Source organism: Archocentrus centrarchus, unplaced genomic scaffold, assembly GCF_007364275.1.
Source record: "Archocentrus centrarchus isolate MPI-CPG fArcCen1 unplaced genomic scaffold, fArcCen1 scaffold_24_ctg1, whole genome shotgun sequence".
NCBI classification, from domain to species: domain Eukaryota; kingdom Metazoa; phylum Chordata; class Actinopteri; order Cichliformes; family Cichlidae; genus Archocentrus; species Archocentrus centrarchus.
In genome coordinates this window covers 2499802-2523909 of record NW_022060254.1, presented here as the reverse complement: position 1 = coordinate 2523909, position 24108 = coordinate 2499802, and the positions used below count along the sequence as shown (strand labels likewise).

Below are 24108 nucleotides of genomic sequence, written 5' to 3'. Positions count from 1 at the left end.
ATCAGCGCTCTGAGGTTTGTCCTCCTCTTTGATGCAACCTTTGCTGCTGCAGAAAACAGATGCCGTGATAGTGTTAATAATTAATGTTAATAACTAATGTTAATAATTAATGTTAATAATAATTCAGTGTCCAGCGTTAACAGCACATGGTCAGTGGCTCAGAGCTTTTATTGGCCTGGGGGTACTTTTAATTTAGAATTGAATTAATATAATTTATTTATATGATATTAGTCTAAATACTGAAGCCTTGAAATAAATATGTTCTAGTCCACCCCACACCTCCCTTTAGACTCAGCCCTGCTTGCTGCAGGTATCACTGACATAGAAAGTAGATTTTTCTCTGTGTGAAAAGCAGACGGAGGTGGATGGAGCAGCTACAAAGTTCTCTGTTCTTCATGTTGCTGATCAGGTGGTTGATGAAGGACCTCCAGCTGTTTCCCAGTAAAGGTTTTAAGGTGGTTACAGTAAAAAGCTCTACTGCTTTGGACGCTAGAAAAACGTTTCCTTTCGCTCCACCTGAGCTCACTGTCTCAGTAACGTCTCCGGTCTGTCTGTTGGGGTATCCTTGGGCAGATAACGAACCCCAAGTTGCCCTGAAACCTAACCCCTGATGCATCCATCAGACTGTGAGTGTTTTAGGTTAAAATCATTTAGGTATAGAAAAGGGTTCTTGTGTGAATGAGGCTTGTAGTAAGAAAGCACTTTGAGTGAGTTGGAGTAGAAAAGCAGTAGATAAGCACCAGTCGTTTCTGCACAGCCTGCAGATAATGTTCACATTAATCTGCAGGGGTTCGGTTCATTTTCAGTAAAATCATTGTATTATTGAAGAGAAGCAGTAAATCTGCAGCATGAGGACAGAGCCGAAGCTTTAGCTCACAGCTCTGAGCCATCCACCTGTCACAGTTACACACATACATGAACTCTCTGACTATCACAATTCCCACAACTAAAATAAGATGTGCTTTTTATCATTAATGCTTTACAGCGTTAAACTGTGTGCTTCAAACCCAGTAAATCAGTTTCTATAATTCATTTAAATATTCTCGTTCCAAAGTGCTGTGTAATAGTAAATGTGCTGGCTCTTATAAAGTGCTTTTCTACTTTACTTGAGCACTCAAAGCACTTCATACAACATCTCTGCATTCACACACATTCATACAAGCACATCTTTCTGCATCACACTCTGATGGACGCATCAAGTTTATCAGTATCTTGCCCAAGGATCCTTTTAGCATGCAGGGATCAAACCACCAACCTTCCAATTAATAGCTGACTCTACCTCCTGAGCTACAGCCTCCCCTAAAAACCAAAACTCTCATGAATGCAATTGCAATAAGGCCAGCCATTAAAATACCTCCTCCACACCGCGCCTCTTCATTAAATCCTGACAGCAGCTTTTTAAGGCCATACGAGGGTTTTGCTCTGGGGCAGTAAATCTGACCTGTGGGTATCTTTGCAGTTATATATGTATTTGTAAGAGTTTCCCTTTCAGAGCCCACAGAGGAGCCACAGGACACGACACATGCAGGCAATCAAGATGTTGAAGTGAGCCGACGAATTTGCAGTGTTTAAGATCTTCAGTCAGAAATCAGTCCATAATGAACAGGAGTGCAGACTTTCAGCTCTGCAGCAGCACAAATCATCTTCATGCAGTTTGTTTCTCTTCTTTCTGATCTGTGACATGTCGGCAACAAATAATGGGACTCAGAGGGAAGAGTCTAACATTAATGTCTGAATCTTACAGTAGATAATGCTGACTTTAATAAATACCTACACTGCTGATATGCACATTCATGCATGTGGCACAGATTCTGTGTAACTTTAAGGCAGCGAGTGCTCAGTGCAAATAAAGTTTTGTGTTGCTGCTCACTGTAACACAGATTTCAGCTTCATAAGGGGGAGCAGTTTGTAATAAAGCAGGTCTCCTCTGGATGAATCCAGCGCTCCACCTGAGCTGTCAGATGTGTCTGTAACTCTGACACGAACTCAGTGAAAAATGATGGAATTCAAAACTCAGCAGAGAATAAGTGAAGGACAAAGTTAGAAAATGGGAAACTATCCCACAGGCATGAATGAAAGAGAGGAGACACATCCAGGGAGGAGAGCTGTAAGCAGTGTGACCACTTTACATGTTCTTCAGCCTGAAGCTCATTTTTGATCTGTCATAGCTGAATAATCTGTGGTGAAACAAAAACCACTGATGTTGATGCGGTGGAGGGGCACCTGGGCTTTCCTAGGTGTGTCATGAGGAGGTGGTGAGGCAAGCAGGATGTGGACTTAAATGCAGGAAACTCAAAACACGGCTTTTATTATTGGCATAACGCAGGAAATAAACTAAACATAAAAAAACGTGGCTACTCTAGAGGTGAATGAGTCAAACGAATGAGACAAGGGAGGCAAAACTGCACACAATGCACAAAAGACCAGACTGACAACAGGAAGTGACTCAACATGACACAAACCAGACTTTACAACAAGACCAAACATGGATCAGGGTAAACTGTAACCAAGAACAGACTCTAAGTCAAGAACTAAACTAAGAAGGTTTAAAACTAAAACCCAGCCAAAAGAGGAGGAGCAGACTGTGTTTGCTATAAAACCTTCAGCATGTGCAGTTAAATGATTCCTTTGCTGTGCTCTGCTGAGGAGGCAGCATCACAGGTGGAGACACCGACAGACTGAATAAACTGATCAGGAACTGGCTGCAAACTGGACACTTTTGACACGGGTGGAGAGGTCAGTGAAGCCTCTGAGACAGCAGTAACTCTTTATAATCTGCCTGGAAAACACGTTGCATTATAACATTTGTCATTCTATATAATTATACGCGTTGTTGCATCACTAATCATTTTATTTTAATTACTACTATTAGTGGCAGTATTAGTATTATCGTTCCAGCCGCTGTGAGCAAAGACTCGGACTCCCCCCGTGGAGCCGCGGTGGGAGCCGTCTGCTCCGCCCGCCTCCGCGCTGAACCCTGCCTTTTATGGAGCGGCCTCATCCTTGATGGCTCGCACATGTGTGGGTTCCCTTTTAAAGCCATCACTGAATTCAAACACGCTCAGCACGCTTGTCCGAGCCGGCGCGGATGAAGCCGCTCGCCGCGGTACCCTCCGGAGGCGAGACTCGGGAAATGTCACCGTTGAACCCTCCTGCTCACAGTGAGACTCCTGAGCACATCTGGCCGCTCGTTTCCGAACCAGCTGTGCTCTCAGATTCAAGAACCACCCCTCAGTAATGTGAACTTGAAGAATGCGTTCACAGCGGCCACCCAGACCCTCAGAGGAGGAGGAGGGGGGCAGCGGGAGAGCCGCTGACTCTGGCTGGGATGCTCGTAGGTCATGTGCTCTCCGTGTGTAACAGCGAAGCACTAAATTAGGCTGTTTTTTAAGTGGACCTCGGTGCTCGTGTCTCCCGCTTTAACTAAACCCCCTGACAGAGAGTGTCTGATCCGCTTCAGCGGCTCAGCAGCAACTGGTAGGAGCCACAAGAAGTTTTGCAGCCCGGTTCTTTACCTCGGTCTCCGGCGTGTCCGCTGGCTGCGCCCGCCGCGCCGCTCAGCACCAGGACGCACAGCAGAGCGAGCACACGTCCGCACGGTGCCGGCGATGTGTGCGCATTTTTCTGCCTGTGTTTGCTGTACATCCCTGTGACCCTCGGTGCTGCCGCCGTCCTCTCTTTCCTCGCTCTTCTTCAACTCTGCCTCCCTCTCACACTCAGCCGAGCGTCAAATACTCAGAGCACAGTGAACACTTCCTGTCCGAACCACCAAAGTAAAACCGAGACCGAAACCCGGAGCAGAGGAACGATCAGCCCTCACATCATTACCGTGTACCGTTCACCGTGGGGGAAAGGCTCAGATATGGGAATAAACAGAGTTCACTGTTATTTCTTTACACTCAGGTTAAGTCCTCATTTGTGGACTCTGGGTGATTACAAGATGCCTTGGCAACAATGAAACAAAGATAATAATCATTCTAAGTGATGCACGACAAAAACATTCACATTAAAGGAAAAAAGTTAGTGTTGCCTTTCTCCACTAAGGTGACAGGGTCAGGGTGACCTCAGAGGGTTAGGAGGCTTTTTCACATCACGATCACCTGATAAGTAATAACTGCAGTAATATTAATAATAATAATACAACAGCAGGAATAACAGTTCTCGGTGCAGCTGCATCCAACGGCCCAGAGCTGAACACACTGAAACATGTGCTACACAGCTGTGTTTGGATGATTTATTAAGAGATAAAGCAGTCACAGTCCTGTTGCTGTTTTCTTCTTCTATGGTACAATTCTCATCTGACATAAAGAAATAAACTGCATAAATATGCAGTCCAGCTGGAGCTGCTTCATCCGAGCCAGCAGCTCAAACTGATTAAGCCTTGGATCATTGTTGTCCCCCAGCACCCCTCTCTCTGCTTCAGGGGACTCTCTCCTGGAGGAGGAAATCCCTCCACCTCAGAGGTGCCACGGTTCTCACACTGCTCGCTGTCCCCTGGCCCGCAGAGGTAACCGAGCATCTCCCACACCCTGCACTAACACAGCAAAGACATTATTTCTACGAGTTTTCAGCCTCTTTTTCTTTTCTGCCAAACTGATTTCTTTCTCAGTACAAGAAGAAGCTTCTGTGAACACACACAGAGGATCTGAGTCCTTCAGACATGAAGACTGTCCCAGCATGCTCTCTGTTCACTCACCCAGTCTCCATGTGAGCATCCAGCCATGCTTCCTGGCCTCAACCTGCAGCCCACAGCTGCTGCTCCCCCCTTTCAAACTGCATTTCCGTTATTACTGCCACTCTGGGAATCACTGCACTAAACAGCTGGTGTGTGTGTGTGTGTGTGTGTGTGTGTGGGGGGGGGGGGGGGGGGGGGGGGGGGGTTAAAACATTTTTGAATTCCATATGAGCTGCAGACTTTTATTTTGAAGCTAAAGCCGTGATCTGGTTACATTGTTACTGTTTAACTTCACTCGGTCCAGTGTGTCAGAAAACAAGGCGTGGATTCAATTAATGGGTTTTTCCTGTTAACCGCCTTTAAATTCCGAGGATCCACAAAAAAGGATCAAATCTGCCAAATGTTTAAGTTCTAAAATATTTGTTTAACAAAATTCTGCCTGGTTTATATATTCTAAAAACTAAAATCTGACTTAAAGCAGCACAAACTAAATATTAGTGGTTTTTATCTCAGGCTGTTAACATAATTAATCTTACGTCAGATTTATTTTGTTCATATGAGCAGCTGATCACTTACACTGTAAAATATTATACATGAAGTGAGTTGAGTTGAACTGATTCATCTTCTCTCATTCATATACCATCTTGTTTTGCTGATTTCTAATTGGCTCCACTAAAATGTCTGGTTTATTTCATTATGTTTTAGATGTTTATGATCTTTGAGTGTCATCGTTCACTCAACTTATTAATCTAAGCTCATGAGAAACAAAACTTGGCAGACTTTCCACAAGTCATCGTTAGCATTAATGCACAATAAACAAGATGGAAGCATGCTGTGTTTATGCTGATGTAAGTCTAATAATCCAGACTACTCTAATCATGACCATGGCAGTTTTTCATGAAATAAATAACGAGAGAATATAATTAAATGGTAAAAACACTGAGTGGAAAGTGAAGGCTGAAACTTTGGATCAGACATTCCCAAAGTCCCACCTGCCAGACCTCCAAACAAGAGCTTTAAATTTATGTCAGAGTAATGATTAATATCACAAACTAACCACCTCCTATTACCAGTTTCAATTCACTTTTTTATATGACTTAATACATTTATATAAATATGTTACTACGCATGCTTGTGAGTCATTTCAACCTGAATTTCTGTTGTTACTGCGGCCCCCTGCAGTACCATCGCGGCCCACCAGGGGGTGCACACTGTGGGAATCTCTACTTTAGAATATTAGCATCATTTCTACAAACATTAGAAATCTCGATTTTATCATCAAAAACAGACTAAAGAAAAAAGTAATGGCAAGATGACAAAAACAAATATTTCATAAGCAGTAAACATACAACTTTTTTATTTGTTTACGGAGTTTGTTTTTTTTTTAATCAAATTTCTATAATAAAAATATCATTTTTTATTATAAACAACCTTTGATCAGTTTGGAGATGGATTGTTTTCAGCTTTCTACATTCCCAATGTGCTTTTACTTTAAGGCATTATTAGTTCAATAAATAGTTCTGTAGCTGGTTCACAATGACCGCCTCTATTTATAATTTTCATAGCTTTATAGTTTATAAACTGTGCTTGGTTTCTATTTGTTTCCCCAAACCTCCACACAGTGTGTAACCTATGGAAGTATTTACAGTGCCATGAAAAAGTATTTGTCCCCTTCCTGATTTATTTTTTTATTTGTCACACTTGCGTGTTGCAATTTTCATTTTTAGACAAAGCTTATCAGAGTAAAGACAAAATGCTGTTTTTAAATGATGATTTCATTTATTAAGGAGGGGGAAAAAAAGTTATCCAAACATACCTCTGTGTGACCTCTGAACCTCATCACCGTCAGGAAGTCTCACATCACTGTGATGTTGGTCAACTCTGCAGAATTGTTTGAATTCAGACACATTGGAGGATTTTCAGGCATGAATGACCTGTTTATGGTTATGACAAAGAATCGTGTTTTCAGTCTGGACTTTGATTAGGATGCTTCAAAACCCTTTTTTTTCTCTTCAGTTTTGGTTTGAGACTTTCAGAGGTGCACTTGCTGCTGTGTTTTGTGCACTTGCTGCTGTGTTTTGTGGACTTGTTGTTGTGTTTTGTGGACTTGCGGCTGTGTTTCAGATCCTAAGCTTCAGGGCACAGACAGATCCCTGGACCTTCTCCTTCAGGATTTTCTGGTAGGCAGCAGAATTCATGGTTCCAGGTTCTCCAGGAAAGTCAGCAAAGCAGACCCAGACCATCACACTGACGCCACACGGTTTGGTCTGTCTGATGTTGGCTTTATGAAATGCTTTGTTAGTCATGGCAGATGTAATGGGACTCAGACCTCTGGCTCCAGGCTCTGAAATGTCCTCAGAGAAAGAAAATAAAAGGAACTCTTTGAATGATGTTTCTATTTTTGTGCAAATCTAACTGAACCTTGTGCATTATTAATATAGTAATAAAATAATAAGAGACCATGAGACTAAACCTATTATTACAATCTACAGTCAAATTCTAATGAATGCACTCGGCATGAAGCTGTTATGTAGGACACGAGCAGAGAAAGGGAATAAAAAAAAAACAGCTTTATTTTTTTTTAAACAGAAAAATGAGTACAGTCAGGAGTTAGAGTGGGAGTGGGCAGGCGGAGAGATCGGGTGTAGTGGCTCAGAGTGGGGGAAAGAATCACAGCTCAGTCATATCTATTGTGCAGCTGTGATCAGCTGAGCTGTGCAGATTCACACAACTGAGTTTAACCAGATGGAAGCAGATGTTTCATGAGCTGTCTGATCCCATCCCTACACTGTGAATGATTCTCAGCATCATCATCAGCTTGAATTCAAACTTATCTCTGCTGCACTGATGTAACCCTGAACACCACAGCTGCTGCAACGCAGAGCTTTGCTGTAAACTCACCACACAGTACTGCAAACTAACCTGTATATCCTGCACTAAACTGCAGCATTTGAATAACACAAAGTCAGGATAACTCAGTTTTTTTTCAGGACGTTTATACAATATGAAAAATCATAACTTCACCTCATCTACAGATCCAGCATCATATTTAATAAATGAAAGCTGTAAACTTCCAGGTTATCAGAGGTCCCTGAGCAGTCCTTACCTTCAAATCTATCCTTCCTCTTTCTCCATCTTTCTCCATCTCTGAGTGAATTTCTCTCTCATTCTGGAAACACAGCAGCTGCACCTTCAGTTCACAGGCACACTTGTGTGACAAACTACACACAAACAGTTTGTGTGTTTGCTGATATTTGTTGAGCTGATAGAAAAAGTGGTATTTGAAATTAGCTGCCACAACACATTACCCCCCTTTATGCTCCTGTTCTTGTCGCTGTGCAGTGTGGACCCAGATGCAGGAATCCAGACACAAACTTCAAATTAAAACTCAGCTTTTTTTGCTATTTTACTGAAAAAATAGACACAGAGTTGGACAGGTCCAAACTGGAAACACGGCAATGAGGAACACGCACAACCATGAGGGAACGATGGAGAAAGGACACAGCTGAGAAAACAGGACACAGGTGAACAGAATGTGACTAACAAAAGGAAACAAAATACCACAGGAAATGACTGAACACAACAGAGATGCAGACCTGGTACAGAGAACACAGAGGAACGGGGAATACAAATAACATGCAACAAAACCTGAGACTGTAACTATGAAGAAACCATCCTGACATCTCTGAATGTACACAAAACTCAGAATCACCAGAACTACGAACAAACTGAGCAGAGAACTACAAAGATGGAGACTCTAAAGCAGAAGCAAACTATGAGACACACTGAAGGAATTTAACAATAACACAACTTCAAAACCCCAAAAACACAAAACATCAGGCAAAAGGCCCCTGGACCATGACACATCTGCAGCACCGGTGAGATGCTGAAGTACCGCAACCACAACTTCTAAACATCTGCACCAACAACGTAGCTCTAGATCAATCTGGCCCACTTTATCCCCTGAGAAGGGCGCTATAAATGATGCATAAATGATGTTTCTGCATCTCCCAGATCTCTGTATGCAATAAACCAGGTGATGGAGGACAGACTGATAGGATGGAGGACAGACTGATGGGATGGAGGACAGACTGACAGGATGGAGTGATGGAGGACATACTGACAGGATGGAGTGATGGAGGACATACTGACAGGATGGAGTGATGGAGGACAGACTGACAGGATGGAGTGATGGAGGACAGACTGATAGGATGGAGTGATGGAGGACAGACTGACAGGATGGACGACAGACTGACTGGATGGAGTGATGGAGGACAGACTGACAGGATGGAGTGATGGAGGACAGACTGATAGTATGGAGGACAGACTGACAGGATAGAGGACAGACTGACAGGATGGAGTGATGGAGGACAGACTAACAGGATGGAGGGATGGAGGACAGACTGACAGGATGGAGAACAGACTGATAGGATGAGTGATGGAGGACAGACTGACAGGATGGAGTGATGGAGGACTGATAGGATGGAGTGATGGAAGACAGTCTGACAGGATGGAGGGATGGAGGACAGACTGACAGGATGGAGGGATGAAGGGCAGACTGATAGGATGGAGTGATGGAGCACAGACTGATAGGATGGAGTGATGGAGGACAGACTGATAGGATGGGGTGATAAGATGGAGGGATGGAGGACAGACTGATAGGATGGAGTGATAAGATGGAGTGATGGAGGACAGACTGATAGTATGGAGGACAGACTGACAGGATGGAGTGATGGAGGACAGATTAACAGGATGGAGGGATGGAGGACAGACTGACAGGATGGGGTGATGGAGGACAGAATGACGGGATGGAGAACAGACTGATAGGATGAGTGATGGAGGACAGACTGAAAGGATGGAGTGATGGAGGACTGATAGGATGGAGTGATGGAAGACAGTCTGACAGGATGGAGGGATGGAGGGCAGACTGATGGGATGGAGTGATGGAGGACAGACTGATAGGATGGGGTGATAAGATGGAGGGATGGAGGACAGAATGATAGGATGGAGTGATGGAAGACAGACTGATAGGATGGAGTGATAAGATGGAGTGATGGAAGACAGACTGATAGGAAGGAGTGATGAGGACAGACTGATAGGATGGGGTGATAAGATGGAGGGATGGAGGACAGACTGATAGGATGGAGTGATAAGATGGAGTGATGGAGGACAGACTGATAGTATGGAGGACAGACTGACAGGATGGAGTGATGGAGGACAGATTAACAGGATGGAGGGATGGAGGACAGACTGACAGGATGGGGTGATGGAGGACAGAATGACAGGATGGAGAACAGACTGATAGGATGAGTGATGGAGGACAGACTGACAGGATGGAGTGATGGAGGACTGATAGGATGGAGTGATGGAAGACAGTCTGACAGGATGGAGGGATGGAGGACAGACTGACAGGATGGAGGGATGGAGGGCAGACTGATGGGATGGAGCGATGGAGGACAGACTGATAGGATGGGGTGATAAGATGGAGGGATGGAGGACAGAATGATAGGATGGAGTGATGAGGACAGACTGATAGGATGGAGTGATAAGATGGAGGGATGGAGGACAGAATGATAGGATGGAGTGATGGAGGACAGACTGATAGGATGGAGGACAGACTGATAGGATGGAGGACAGACTGACAGGATGGAGTGATGGAGGACAGACTGATAGGATGGAGTGATGGAAGACAGACTGATAGGATGGAGTGATAAGATGGAATGATGGAAGACAGACTGATAGGATGGAGGGATGGAGGACAGACTGATAGGATGGTCTTTTCTGTGTTATTGTTCCTCCATTTAGGCTGAGATCAGTTTGTTTGGAGCTGAGCAGTGATGTGAAACACTGACTCCCCTCAGATGTGTTAAACCTGAAGTAACCAGTCTGTTTGGAAAAATGTAACAAGTAGAAATGCGGATATAAATACTGCTGGAGCTCATGTGGGATAAGTGGTTTTGCCCTGCCCACACAGCCCCACAGTTCACCCACAGCTACCCACTGTGGGTCAGCATGGGCATGTGAGGGATGTGTGTGTTTGTTGTTTTTTCTTTACCCTTCTTCATGTCCTTCCCCTTCTGATTCTTGTGAAAAATCAAACAAGCCCAAGATCCTAAACACACATCACATGTTCGAGCTCATCTGGAAAATGTCTTCTCTGCAACATGACGACCTCATGTTGCAGTGGCTGCAGCTCCTGCACACACGAGGTGGGCTGCCTGATTCAACAAAGCTTTGCAGATGTTGTTCCTGTGTCATCTTTTACTTACTGATCGCTGCCTTTCTCTTGCTTCCAGTCAATAGGAATCGGGCATGCTATATCCAATATCAATATCACTGCATTTTTTTTTACAATCATGCCATCTTTCAGCTGCTGTTGGCAGCAGGAATGTGTGGCTGAGATCCTGAGTGTGTAAGATACAGCCAAACGTATCCTGCCTCTCCTCTAATGTTATTAGCAGACTTGTCTGGGGATTCTGACTCACAGCGCAGGCCCAGTTTTATCAAACAGAGCTTAGCTGGATTCCCAGATGACAGAAAGTCTGCCTAAAGTTTACCTCTCTGCTGCTAAAATACAAGAACAAAGCTCCCCTACTGACTCCTTCCTTTGCTGCAGAGCACAGAAACACAGAGTTATTCTGAGCTTTCCTGGTGAGAGATGTTTATTTGAATTATCACATCGCAAGAGGAAGCATGCCTCCCTCAGCCAATTTAGAATTTGCCCTATAGGCCACAAATCTTTTGCAGAGTGGATAAGTTAATTAAGAACAGTGAAGAGATAATGGCCTTGTGTTCGTCTCCTGGTGTACAATAATCCTGTTTAATACTAAGTATTTGTATTGGGGCATCACTGAGTGTTGGAGGAGTGCACTTTGAGCAGATAAAAACAGTTCATTATTTTAGAGAGATGAACAAAACCCGCTGACTGATAGATCTTTGAAATCTCTCTGTCAGTAAAGCAGAGCAGCTCACTGTATTTAACTGCCACTTTCATTGGCTTTGAAGAAAATGCAATATGGTTATGGCAAAAGCTGCTCAGACTGTCAGTATGATAAATCAGCTTATATTGGCTCACATGCTATACTGCCAAAAGTCTTCACTTACCATCCACATCACTGAGTTCAGGTGTTCCAGTCCCTTCCACAGCCACAGGTGTATAAACCAAGCACCTGAGCATGCAGACTGCTTCTACAAACATCAGTGAAAGAATGGGTCGCTCTCAGGAGCTCAGGGAATTCCAGCTTGGTACTGTGATAGGAAATTTCCTCGCTATTAAATATTCCACAACTGGGAATGACAGCAACTCAGTCATGAAGTGGCAGGCCGTGTAAACTCAAAATGGGGTCAGTGGATGCTGAGGGTCATAGTGCACAGAGGTCACCAACTTTCTACAGAGTCAGTCACTACAGACCTCCAAACTTCACGTGGCCTTCAGATTAGCTCAAGAACAGTTTGATGCAGTGGTGTAAACCACCCCGCCACTGGACTCTAGAGCAGTGGAGATGTGTTCTCTGGAGTGATGAGCATTGTGCCAAGAGTAAAGTTTGGTGGAGGGGGGGGTTATGGTGTGGGGGTGTTTTTCAGGAGTTGGGCTCGGCCCCTCAGTTCCAGTGAAAGGAACTCTTAAAGCTTCAGCATACCAAGACATTCTGGATGATTTCATGCTCCCAACTTTATGGGAACATTTTGGGGATGGCCCCTTCCTGTTCCAACATGACTGAACACCAGTGCACAAAGCAGCTCCATAAAGACATGGATGAGTGAGTTTGGTGTGGAAGAACTTGACTGGCCTGCACAGAGTCGTGACCTCAACCTGATAGAACACCTTTGTGATGAATTAGAGCAGAAAGTGTGAGCCAGGCCTTCTCTCCAACATCAGTGTGTGACCCCACAAATGTGCTTCTGGAAGAAAATTCCCATAAACACTCCTAAACCTGTGGAAAGCCTTCCCAGAATAGCTGAAGCTGTCTTAGCTGCAAAGGACTGTTCGATTTTCTTTGTAATTATTTTATGGTCTTTACCTTACAATATGAACCACCTTGAGGTGACTGTTTGTTGTGATTTGGCACAATATAAATAAAGTTGAATTGAATTGAATTAAAAGCCATTGTTCAGAACTCATTGATCACATTGACAGAGATTTCCACAGCACTCTGTCAACCAGACCTTTATACTGAAGCAAGAAATAAGAAGCCAGTCAAAGTTAAAGACACAACATCTCACTCAGAGTGTTCCGAACTTGATTTCAAAACCTCACAAAGAGCACTTAGATTCTGTTGTATGCTAATGAATACATAAATAAATGGCCTCTGTGGGTAGAACTCCAATCACTGAGTCTGGGAAACACCAAGTGCTCCTGGTACTCTACCTGCTAATAATGAAGCTTGGGGGAAGTAATTTCATTGTTATGGGAGCTTTTCAGCAACAGAAACAGAGATACTGCAAAATGAGGATGGATGTATAAAACAAACACCGAAGTCCCTGAACTAGTGCCATACAAAGAGCTTACCCTGGTTTATGGGTACCAGACAGCAATGTAAGAAAGAATTAAGTATCAAAGTATAAGTATTAAGTACTGAATTAAGTATAAAAAAAAAGATATAAATTAATTATGAAGTAATGGACCTTTTATCTCTTTATTGGCTCTTTAAATCAGATGAACCTGGAACACATTTTGATTGATTTTGTAGTTTAATACACTGTTTGCCTTATTGCTTTTCTCATTTTATAACTGCACATAGATCTTTATTGTTCACAAAGTGAAGGGAATCCACTACGGAACCCCGCAAGGGACATGGGGAGGAAAAAAAAAAACATGGGAGAAAAAAAAAGTGGCACTTTTTTTTTCTCCCATGTTTTTTTGTCTCCCCGTGTCCCTTGCGGGGTTCCGCAATCCACTGAATACATGACTAATATAAATGCAATCCCTATTTATGGAAAATGAAAGACAGACAAGAAATCTTTGTCTATTTTGAGCTCTTCACTTTGCAGATGTTCCAACAGTCTGTAGGGCTCATACATGGAAATTAGTCTTTTTGCCTAATCCGCAACCATCAGAACATGATTCAGTTCACAGTCTAAATCTCAGGCATGTTTATCAGATATATCTAATATTAAATGGGGAGTGGCTACATGAGTACTTACTTTCAGCTTATATTTAGAAATAAAATTATCATTGTTTGTTGATGTGTTTACTGGAATCAAACATTATCAGACCCCACCCCCCCCCCCCCCCACCCCCACCCCACCCATTTCTGCTCATTCATTTCTGTTCATCCTGTTCGTGAACATTTGTATTTACGATCATATCAAAAATAGGATAAAATGATGATGAAGGTCTTCGCAGAAACTTTTTTGGGGCATTTTTGCTTTAAAAATGACCAAAAATGACTGTTTGAAAGTTAATTCTAAGGTCACGTGGGCTGTGTGTATTGCGCATGCGTGTGTCATGATCGCAGCATTGGGAGCGTCTGAGCCGGAGAAGTTTTAATAATAGAAATGGGCTTTTAAAGCGTCTTGGTTGTAAGCTCGCAGCTCCGGGTAGAGAGAGTGTGGTTCACATAAAGAAGAACAGCATGACAGCCAACGAGGATCAGGAGGTATGAGCCGGCGCTAGCCGCTGTTAGCTAGCGGCTAGCTGCTACCTGCTGGACTGTAGCGTCGGCGTGTTGCCGTCCCTCAGACAGCAGCGGGGCCGCATGTCTGCTTTTATTCGGTATAAATGAGCTCTGCTTCGCTGACCGGACACGTTGTCAAGCGTGTTGACCCTTCGTTGAGGCGTTGTTCGCAGCGGTGACACTGTTACGCTGCTCTCCATTCAAAGTCTACAGAGTGAAAGTTGTGTAACTGCAGTGCATGTGACGTGTGTTTGTTAGCGTCCAGCAGCAGCATCTTTATACCACTACAGCACAGATGTTTTCCGGCTGCCTTATACTGTAGTATGTGGTGGATTTATTGCCTTTAAGATTAAATCTAAAACGAGATTAGAGGCCCTGTGACACACTTCTGTCCCGCAAGCCTTTGCTAAGCTAACAGATTATGCTGCTGTCTGCTGCTCAAGCTGTGTGGTGCGGCTGAGCTGTTTAAATTCCCATGTCCTTCCTGTTACTTCCCTTGTCTTGTGATCCCAGATGGAGCTGGAAGCTCTTCGCTCCATCTATGAGGGGGATGAATGTTTCAAGGAGATCAGTCCAGTCTCTTTCCAGTTCAGGGTGAGTGTGTCCTCTGTACTGTGTTTTTATATCATCCAGTTTCAATGATGTGGAGATGCAATCACAACAAGAAATCTAGGATATTTGGCTTTAACCCTCCCTCAGCTCTCAGGCCCTCTTCTGTGGAACCAGCTTGGAGACAGACACCCTCTCTATTTGTAAGATTAGACTTAAAATTTTCCTTTTTGATGAAGCTGATAGGGCTGGATCAGGTGACCCTGAACCCTCCCTTCACTCACCTCTATTTACTCTGTTTATACCCCACTCTGCATTTACTCATTAGTTATTATCAATCTCTGGCTCTCTTCCATAGCATGTCTTTTGTCCTGTCTCTCTCTCCTCACCCCCCACCTGGTCACAGCAGATGACTGCCCCTCCCTGAGCCTGGTTCTGCTGGAGGTTTCTTCCTGTTAAAAGGGACTTTTTCCTTCACACTGTCACCAAGTGCTGCTTATAGAGGTTATTTTGACTGTTGGGTTTTCTCTGTATTATTGTAGGGTCTTTACCTTGAGGCGACTGTTATTTTGATTTGGTGCTGTATAAATAAAATTGGATTGAACCTTAAACGTAATAATTCAGTGGTAGTAACTTCCTGTTCTTTTGATTCCACAACAGGTCGGAGACCTCGAAGACAGCAAAGCTTTCATTTTGGACATCACGTGGCCTGAGACATACCCAGAAACGGCTCCGCAGATCTCCCTTGAAGCTTTTTTCAACAATAGGATGTGAGTTGCAAGTACAGCGCTCCCCCAGTTTGTGTTGAACTGAAACATCTTTGCTTTTTAATGAATGACTTTACAACTGTAGTAAACACATTACAGCTGCGGTTTGTTGTACCTGTATTTGAATGCAGGAAATGGAACTTAATGTGTCCTGTAGAAAAGCCTTCTTCTTTGTTTGGGGTGGAGACCAAGGTTACCAGATAAGTGTGACAGAGCCGGTGTGATGACGGGATCCAAGCGTGTTGTGACACACACGCAGTCTGGTGTCTAAATGTGCTGTAGTCACAGAAACAGATGAAATCAAGTTCATAGAAACAAATTGATACTTTTTTTGTGACAGTCAGCACAACTTATGTGTGTATGTATGGTGGATCTTGGTTTGATCCCAGGAAGAGACACAGATCCCTTTGGGGTTGTGTCAGAAAGGGCATCCAGTGTAAAAAAAATCTGCCAAATCAAACATGAGGGGCTACCCACTATGGTGACCCCCCCATATTTTAAATGAATAATGTATAAATAATAATACAAATTAAATATAAAAAATCTGTCACATGGACGGCTCGAACTGCGGTGAAATAATTCACTCCTCATCCAAACCTTCAAATGTGACCTTTTAAAAGAGGAAGCTGTTTATTTTCATAAAATAAACACGTGATGATTTGAAAAAAAAAGAGAGAAGTCATCTTAAGGGGCACTTACTTCAATATAAAGTAAAGAGGGGCATGGTGCTGTATTTAATTCTGCCCAAATACCAACACATGAGCTTCTGATGGCATCTTCCTGTCATTTCGACTCTTCAGGAACAGTTCTCCAGGCTTCTTGAAGGACAGTCAAAGCTCTTCTTTGGCTGTTGCTGCCTTTTCTTCTGTCCTCTGTTTAGATGATGCCACACTGCTTCAAATCTGCCAATGCTGTGTTCATAATTCCATCAATTTTAACAAGATCACCAACACCATCACCTGAAATCCAGCACCAATAGAGATGCTGTATGCACTTAATGTTGGAGCTCTCTGCTGACCCCCTCCATGCATATTGATGACAATTTAAACCACAAGTTTCATATTTGGAGTCATCCCTCCATCAGACCTGCTGCCACCTATTTTCAGTCCAGTTCTTGTGTAATGTGGCAGACCTCAGCCTTTCCTCCCTGTTTCCCTTTCTTAACAATGGCTTCCTGGCAGCCGCCCTTCCACTGAGACCATTTCTGATGAGGCCTCAGCAAACAGCAGAGCTGAAGGTCCAGTTGCACCTCTCAGGTCCTGTGTCAGGTCTCACCACTTTTAGATACTGTTCACCTGCTGTAGACACTTTTTTAGGCCTCACGCTTCTTTTTTTGTTCTCCACTTGATTTCTTTAAGGACACACTGCACACCATGCTGAGACATGCCAGGTTTGGGGCTACCGGCTCTTTGGGAATCACCTTGCTGATGCAAAAAAAGCTTTTTTATGCCTGTTTTATCTTTAGTATTTTTTTCAACTCAAAAAATGTGAACAAATGATGTGTTTTTGCAACAGGCCGTGAGTAGCAAAGTGCCTAAAGATACAATTTAAAATAGTTTTTTGCTAAATTGTCTGCTGTGTGTGGTCACATAACTGGTCCATCCCTTGAATTAGGGTGCATGAGTAAAGTGGCTTAGTAAACAATAAAAAAGAGACCTCTGAACATGGTCAGGTATGAGGAGTGGACTGAAAATGAGTGAAAAGCAGCCAAAGAAAAACTTTGAGAGACCTTCAGAAAGCTGGAGAACTGTTGCTCAGCACCACTGATAGTCTGGCTCCTTTGAAACACTATATAAAAAGAGGGTTGGTCAAGACGTCTGCACAGTGCTGTAATAGTATTTACAGTATGGATTTTTGATAGATATTCCTGTCATTTCATAGCAAAATATGTCTGCATAACCAGCAGATAAATCATTAGTTTCTATCTTCTTGCTTTGTAAACAGCTCAGCAGAGACGAAGCAGCTGATCCTGACAAAGTTGGAGGAGCAGGTGGAGGCTAACCTGGGAACTGCAATGATGTACACTCTGTTTGAGTGGGCGAAGGAGAACCAGGAGGCCCTTATGGAGAACCACAAGTCTGTAGTGACGGCTGTGGTCAGTGCTCCCCATCATTACCATAATAAAGAGTAGCTGATAAAAAGTGGAAATGAGACCAGATACTGATGGTCCTCCTGTTGTTGTTTTTTTTAGCGCTGCATGTGACGCTTTGCTCATAATTTAATATTTGGTTGCTGATTGGCTGCAGTCGTCAGGTTTGGAGAGAAGAAAAGCAAACTGTTTGTTGTTGTTGTTGTTGTTGTTGTGCAGACGGTAACAGCAATCAGTGAGGTGACGGCGCCCTCCTCAGTAGCCAAAAAGAAGGAAAAGAAGGAGCAGCTGACTAAAGCCCAGAAAAGAAGGATGATCAGCAAAACAGGTACATGACACCCTCTCCAGTCTGTGAGCACCAGCTCATATTAATTATTATGTTATTGAAACTGTGCCAGAGTCTATGAAATTATTCTTAAAAAAAAAAAAAGTGCTGGTTTTAATTTGGATAACAGTGAGCCACACCTGCGGCTCCTCCTGGAGATGGATCGAATGCTCACTGATGTTTGGACTTCTTTCTGAACATCAGTGTAGAACAACTTGCTTCCTGGCAGATTTCAGAGACTTCATGTCACAGACACACGCCTGTCTCCATAGGAATCCTTTCCATAATGCTGTGTGACACATGGAATAACAGTCCGAGTCTCTCAGCAGCATTTCTGTCCCTGTAGATGGTTTGAAAGTAACAGAAGGCTCCTTTTTAAAAGCTGGTGTTCATTCGCCCAGCGATGGTTAAAGTTAGGGCTGAGGAGTATGACTCAGAAAGTATTCACATAGATGAATTAATGATTTAGTTTCTTTTTATCTCAGAAGAATTTCAAGGGGAAACGTGGGAAAAAAAAAAATTCCATCTACATTATGACTAACCTCCGTCACTGTGGCTCTGAGATTAATAACATTAAAATAAAAGCACTGCGAGCAAAGCTGATGGAAACATGTTGATAGAAAAGCCGTAGACACTTAATGAAGATGGACGTAGCTGCTGCGATGTCCCTCATTGGTCAGTGTCGCCCCACTGTGGAATCTCAACATCATCATTTCTTAATGCATGAGAATTTACTTGGTATTAATGAATTGAACTGAACTGAACTATTGTTATTGCAGTCGCCGATGTGGGACTGTCTAGTGCTGAAGCCTTTCTGATAGGCTACTGCTGATTGGTTTGAGCAGAAAACTGTGCCACAGAGCAGGAAGTCACCTGACAAAGGACACTGCTACCCCCCGAGCACATGGCAACATCTTACAATACAATCGCCCCCTCTCTAGGCATACATGTTCAGGCACTCATTCAGCAGGACCGGCTGATTGCTGGTGGAGATTTCCCATTCGTAAAGGCTGCTGTGAGGTGTGCTGTCCAGGACTGTGGCCCCCACACTCGTTCCGATAGAAGACCTCTGGGACATTATGTTTCGGACCATCTGAGGCTGCCAGATTGAACCTCAGACTGTCCAGGAGCTCAGCGAGGCCCTCGCCCACATCTGGGAGGACACCATCCACTGCCTCATTAAGAGCAGTGCTGTCAGGAATACAGACTAACACGTGGGACCACACAGACTCCAGCACCATTCTGAGTTACTGCAGTAAAAATTTGGCAGAATGGACTAAGATGGACAGCACTTATTGGACTGACCAATACTCAGAACACAGTGACAGTCCAGGGAACTCAGCGAGGATCTGAGAAGGAGAATTGTAGATTTACACAAGTTGGAGCCATTTCTAAACAGCTGTAGATTCCAAGATCATCAGTTCAAACAGTCGTATATAAATATACGTTATTTGAATGTTAAGTTAAATTATATTTATATAGCGCCTAATCACAACAGGAGTCCCCCTAAGGTGCTTTATATTGTAAGGTAAAGACCCTACAATAATACCACTCTAACAGTCAGGACCACCAATGAACTGGAAGCTGCTGGAACACCAGCCTCACTGTCCACAGTGAAGCGAGCTTTACATCGCCCTGAACTGAGAGGGTGCCAACAAAGAAAAACAGCCCATGCTCCAAAATCAACACCTTCAAGCTCCACTGAAATTTGCAGCTGCCTACATGGACGAGCCAAATGTGTTCTGGAGAAATGTTTCATTGCCAGACGAGACAAAGATTGAGCCATGATGCCACAATGACAGGAGCTTTGTTTGGAGGAGTAAATGTGAGGCTTTCAAACCTGAGAACATTGCATTAACTGTCAAGCACGGTGGTGTTAGCATCACGGTCTGGGACTGTTTTGCTGCCAGTGGTAGATTTGAACCTGTGCACCTAATTCTTTGAAAGTCATTAAAGATGTATACTGTACAATTCAGTTCTATATTGTTTATATAGAGCCAAATCAGAGCAACAGTTGTGAAGTCCAGTTCACTGTCACTGTGAGCACCAATCATCCACACACAGCCAGTGCCTGTGTCTGTGCCACATTAAGTTACAGATGGCTACTCTTCCTCACCACTCACTGGGTGAACTGGAGAGGGTCCTTCAGTGGCCTGACCATGTGACGGAGCTGGTCCAGGATGGGTTTCTCTTCACTATGCTTCTTTTATGTGGTCTAATTAATTCTGTGAGTCCATCCGTGTCCATATCCTGCAGCTCATTAAGTAGCTGCCAGTCACCTTAAAGCAGCCCTGAAGTGCCTCAAAAACGCTCCCCTGACCTCTTTACTGTCGTAGTGGGCACAGGCTGCCTCTTGGTTAGAGGGACATAGCTGGGGGGAGCTGGATGCATTTTTAATATTGCATAAAGCAGAGTGATTCTCCTCTCTCTGGTGAAGGTGGTTAATATGGTGTCCAAGTCACCCTAAATGGCAGTGAGTGCACTCGGGTGCTGTCTGTAACAGAGTGGATGGTGTTAGTGTGGTGGGGTTGATGGATGGAGGAACATAAGCGAGTATGATGATGTGTGAAAACTCAGTGGGTAAATAACATGGTCAGAGTCCTGCAGCACACAGCTCAGTGTCCTCCCTCTGGTGATGAGCAGGGCCGTAACAGTGGTCGTTAACCAGAACAGCTAATCTCTGCCTCTCTCTGAGATTTATTTCCTCTTAGATATTCATAGATCTGCTGCGAGTGGTATTATTGCAAAGTGGAAGCATTTAGGAGCCAGAGTGGCTGCTGTGAAACTGCCTCCATCTCTGTGCACAGTCTGTGGGGAACGCAGCAGGTGCAGAAAGAACAAAAACTGCAGTTTATGATATCAAACACTCACATTTAACTGGAGTCTGTTTGAAACTGTAATAAACTGAACCGTTTCAGTATGACTGAAGGGATTACTTTAGCTGTGTTTGATTGGCTGAGGTCTGAGGATAGTTTAGTATTTAAGAAAAAAGTGCTCAAGTGCATTGCATTCAATGAGTTCTTGTTCAGTATGTCACCAAAGCCTCGTTACTGTGCATTCATGATTTCAGAACAACAACTCCCAAGTTGTTGACATCATACAAAAAAAAGCTGGTGTCCACAACGGTCCGGGTGAAGCATGAGTGCTGTTTAAACTCTGAGCAGTGAATGAATTCAGTTCTGCACAGTTCACAAAACACAACATTAGGAGAGCGCCTGTGCGTTTAGTTGCCTTCGTTCTGTAAAAGTCGTACGTGTTATAGTCGCAGTCGTGCTTTAACTGGCTGTTTATGGTAGGAAGAGGTTGTTTATCTTTGTAATAATTCACTCTCTCTGTTTGTTTGAGTCTGTGGTGGTTTTTTTTTTAACAGTGCAAATCTAATTTTTGCTTCCAGATCACCGGGGGGAGCTGCCCAGAGGCTGGAACTGGGTTGATGTAATTAAGGTAGGTGTTGTTCATCCCTTTTACCACTAGATGGTGCACGTGATCCTTTCAGAATGCCCTGCGCTGTTATGATGAACCTTTCCCGTTTTGTCTTCTTTCCCTGGTCTGTGCTGCTCGGCCAACACCAGCATGTAAGTGCCAGATGGCGACGTTAAAAACATTTTTTGCACATTTTCAGCACCCAGACGTGTCTGACTGTTTGATTTTTTTTCCATCCCTGCTGCAGCTTAGTAAAACCGGAGGGAAAGAGGATGACTAGGCCTCGAGCAGCGTGTCCTGATGTCATCTAGATGCCTTTGAATCCAAGCCCAGCTACATGCTCCACTCAACATGACTGCTTCCACAGTGAGAACCAGAGCGGGCTGTGAAACTGGACACACACAACCCCATTTAGACTGTGACTGGAGGCTGAAGCTGACCAGAAGGCTTTGCTGTGTTTCCCACTGCCAGTGCAGTCATGGCCAAATGTTTTAGTAGTAGCCCCACTGCCAAGAGTGAATTTTAATTTGCCAATAAATGTTTTTGAAACTTATGAAATCCTTGTGACTGTTCTTCACTGTATCATAGAAACAGGTGTTTAAAAAACTGAAACAGCAAAGTGCATGAAAGACAAACTTCGCACTGCCAAAACCTTTGGCCATGATTAGGTGTGAGACGACACACACACACACACACACACAGCTGGTGTCCTGCTCGCTCCTCTGTCAGGGTTTATGGTCCCTGCTGCACCTCTGAGCTGCTCCTGTTGCATCGTGGGTCTGAATGGAAGTGTCCTGCTGCTGTGACTCTGTGGTACCATGTGACTTAGTGAAAGAAATTTGTTACATTTTTCAGCATTTTCCTATTTTGATAAATGTTCCTTTGAATTGTAAAGCCAAAAGTTTTTATATAGAAATAAAGTCAATTTTATCTACTGCTGGTCTCAGAAGGTCATTCAGAGTTGGTTCAGTGACTGATGAACTGCAATGCTCAGTGATGAGTACTGCAGTTCATCAAGTTTTGGCAAAGTGTTGCCTTAATAAAGCTGAAGGAAGCCCACGTGAGAGTACATCAGGGCTTATTCAGGTATTCTCTGGTGCGTACAAGTCCAGAAATAATAGAAAGGTCAGAGGTAAATCATATCAGGGCTTTCTCAGTGAATTAAAGCTCAACTAATTACATAAGAACACTGAGTAGAAGAAAGAAGAGAATTCCTGCTGGAGAGAACATGGATCCATGGTTCCACAGTTTTAGGTTCTGCACTACTTCTTGGAAGGAAGTGGGTCACATGATCTCTGAGATTTGGGGTGTGGATGTCACATTCCTCTCTGCAGCTGCTCCTGAAGAAGTGATGCATTAAAGATCATGGCTGCAAGTTTAAAAAAAAAAAAAAAAAAACTTTGTAAATATGGTAAATTCAAAATAATCAATAGAAAAATGACTTTTGCTGTTGGACTTATGAGAGTGAGCACTGTAATTACAGTGTGTATAAATGTTTTTCTGCATTGGATTTGATGGCCTTTGATTATGTCACTAATTAGTTTGAACCGCAGACTTCGTGTTTCTTTCAGTGTGCATCTGTTTGTTTTTTTTTAAACAGAATATGAACAGTTTGTGGGGTTTTCGCTTTTGGGTCATGTGACTTGTGTGGTGGAGTCAGGCATCACGTGGATGCTTAATCGGGACATGCCTAAGCCAGGTGACCACCTTGGGCTTGTGTACCTTGAGACACGGGTGTGTTTGATCTGCAGCAGTGTGTGTGTTAAGGTAACCTCCACATGAAGGCAGACATAATAAAGAGTGCACTGTTCAAATTACTGTGATTAATATGCTAATAATTATTTGCTCTTTCCTGTTGGAGCCTCTCACTCTCACCTCCCCTACTTTCACTTGTGTTCCATATAAATCTGTTGCTTCTTCATCTCAATTCTGCAGCCAAAGCTTAACCCCAGGGTGGTGTGCAGACAGTGTAGCTAGGCAGCATCAGATGGTAGGCTGTAGGATGACTCTGGGCATCAAGAAGAGGAAACGAGTGAGGGTGGAGGAGGAATAAGGCAGTACAGGAAAGTATTCAAAGGAAGAGAATAACAATAAAAAGCATGCTAGAAATGAAGAAAGTGGATCAAGGTTGATGTGCAGAGCTGTGGGAACTACAGAGGGATGAAGCTGGTGAGCCATGGAGATGTGGGAAAGTTGTTGAAGCTCTGTTAAGAACAGAGGTGATGATCAGTGAGCAGCAGCGTGGCTTCATGCTGAGAAAGAGCTCCACAGATGTGATGTTTGCTCTGAGAGTGTTGATGGAGACGTTAGAGAAGGTCAGAAGGAGCTTCACTGTGTCTTTGTGGATCCAGAGAAAGCAGATGATAGGATGAGGAACAGGCACGGCCATGAAACTGCTCGTCACAGTTAACCATGCCACACAGTTCCCAATTAATCTAATTATTTCATCTATTTTAATATGCTTTTTAAAATCTAAGTGTGGTTTTCTGAGGTCATTAAATGCATTTTTTAAAGATATACCATCGTAGGATAGGCACACTACAAACATGGCTCTACAGACCACGATTTGCATTTTCAGAGCACTTCAGTCTACAACAATGAAGTCTCACCTGCACAGGCACAGAGAGGATATTCACACTGAGGCCCCAGCAGCTCTGAAGCAG

At 43.6% G+C, this 24108-nt stretch overlaps 2 protein-coding genes across 3 annotated transcripts in view; one reads left to right on the top strand and one right to left on the bottom strand.

Annotated features, from left to right (window-relative positions):
• The window catches only part of adam19a (ADAM metallopeptidase domain 19a), an 89609-nt gene extending 85905 nt beyond the window's left edge, over positions 1 to 3704 (bottom strand). For both annotated transcript variants that reach the window (XM_030723204.1, XM_030723205.1), the window contains exon 1: positions 3516 to 3704. In XM_030723204.1, the coding sequence (XP_030579064.1) occupies positions 3516 to 3645 (130 nt within the window). In that variant the 5' untranslated portion in view covers positions 3646 to 3704. The remainder of the gene's footprint in view (positions 1 to 3515) is intronic.
• Positions 3705 to 14097: 10393 nt separating this feature from the next.
• Positions 14098 to 21998, top strand: rwdd (RWD domain containing 4). The gene is made up of 8 exons (XM_030723239.1): positions 14098 to 14274; positions 14806 to 14886; positions 15502 to 15611; positions 17553 to 17703; positions 17917 to 18025; positions 21417 to 21466; positions 21595 to 21597; positions 21693 to 21998. The coding sequence occupies exons 1-8, from the start codon at positions 14251 to 14253 to the stop codon at positions 21723 to 21725; spliced, it is 561 nt and encodes a 186-aa protein (XP_030579099.1). The 5' UTR covers positions 14098 to 14250; the 3' UTR covers positions 21726 to 21998.
• The last annotated feature ends 2110 nt before the right edge of the window (positions 21999 to 24108 follow it).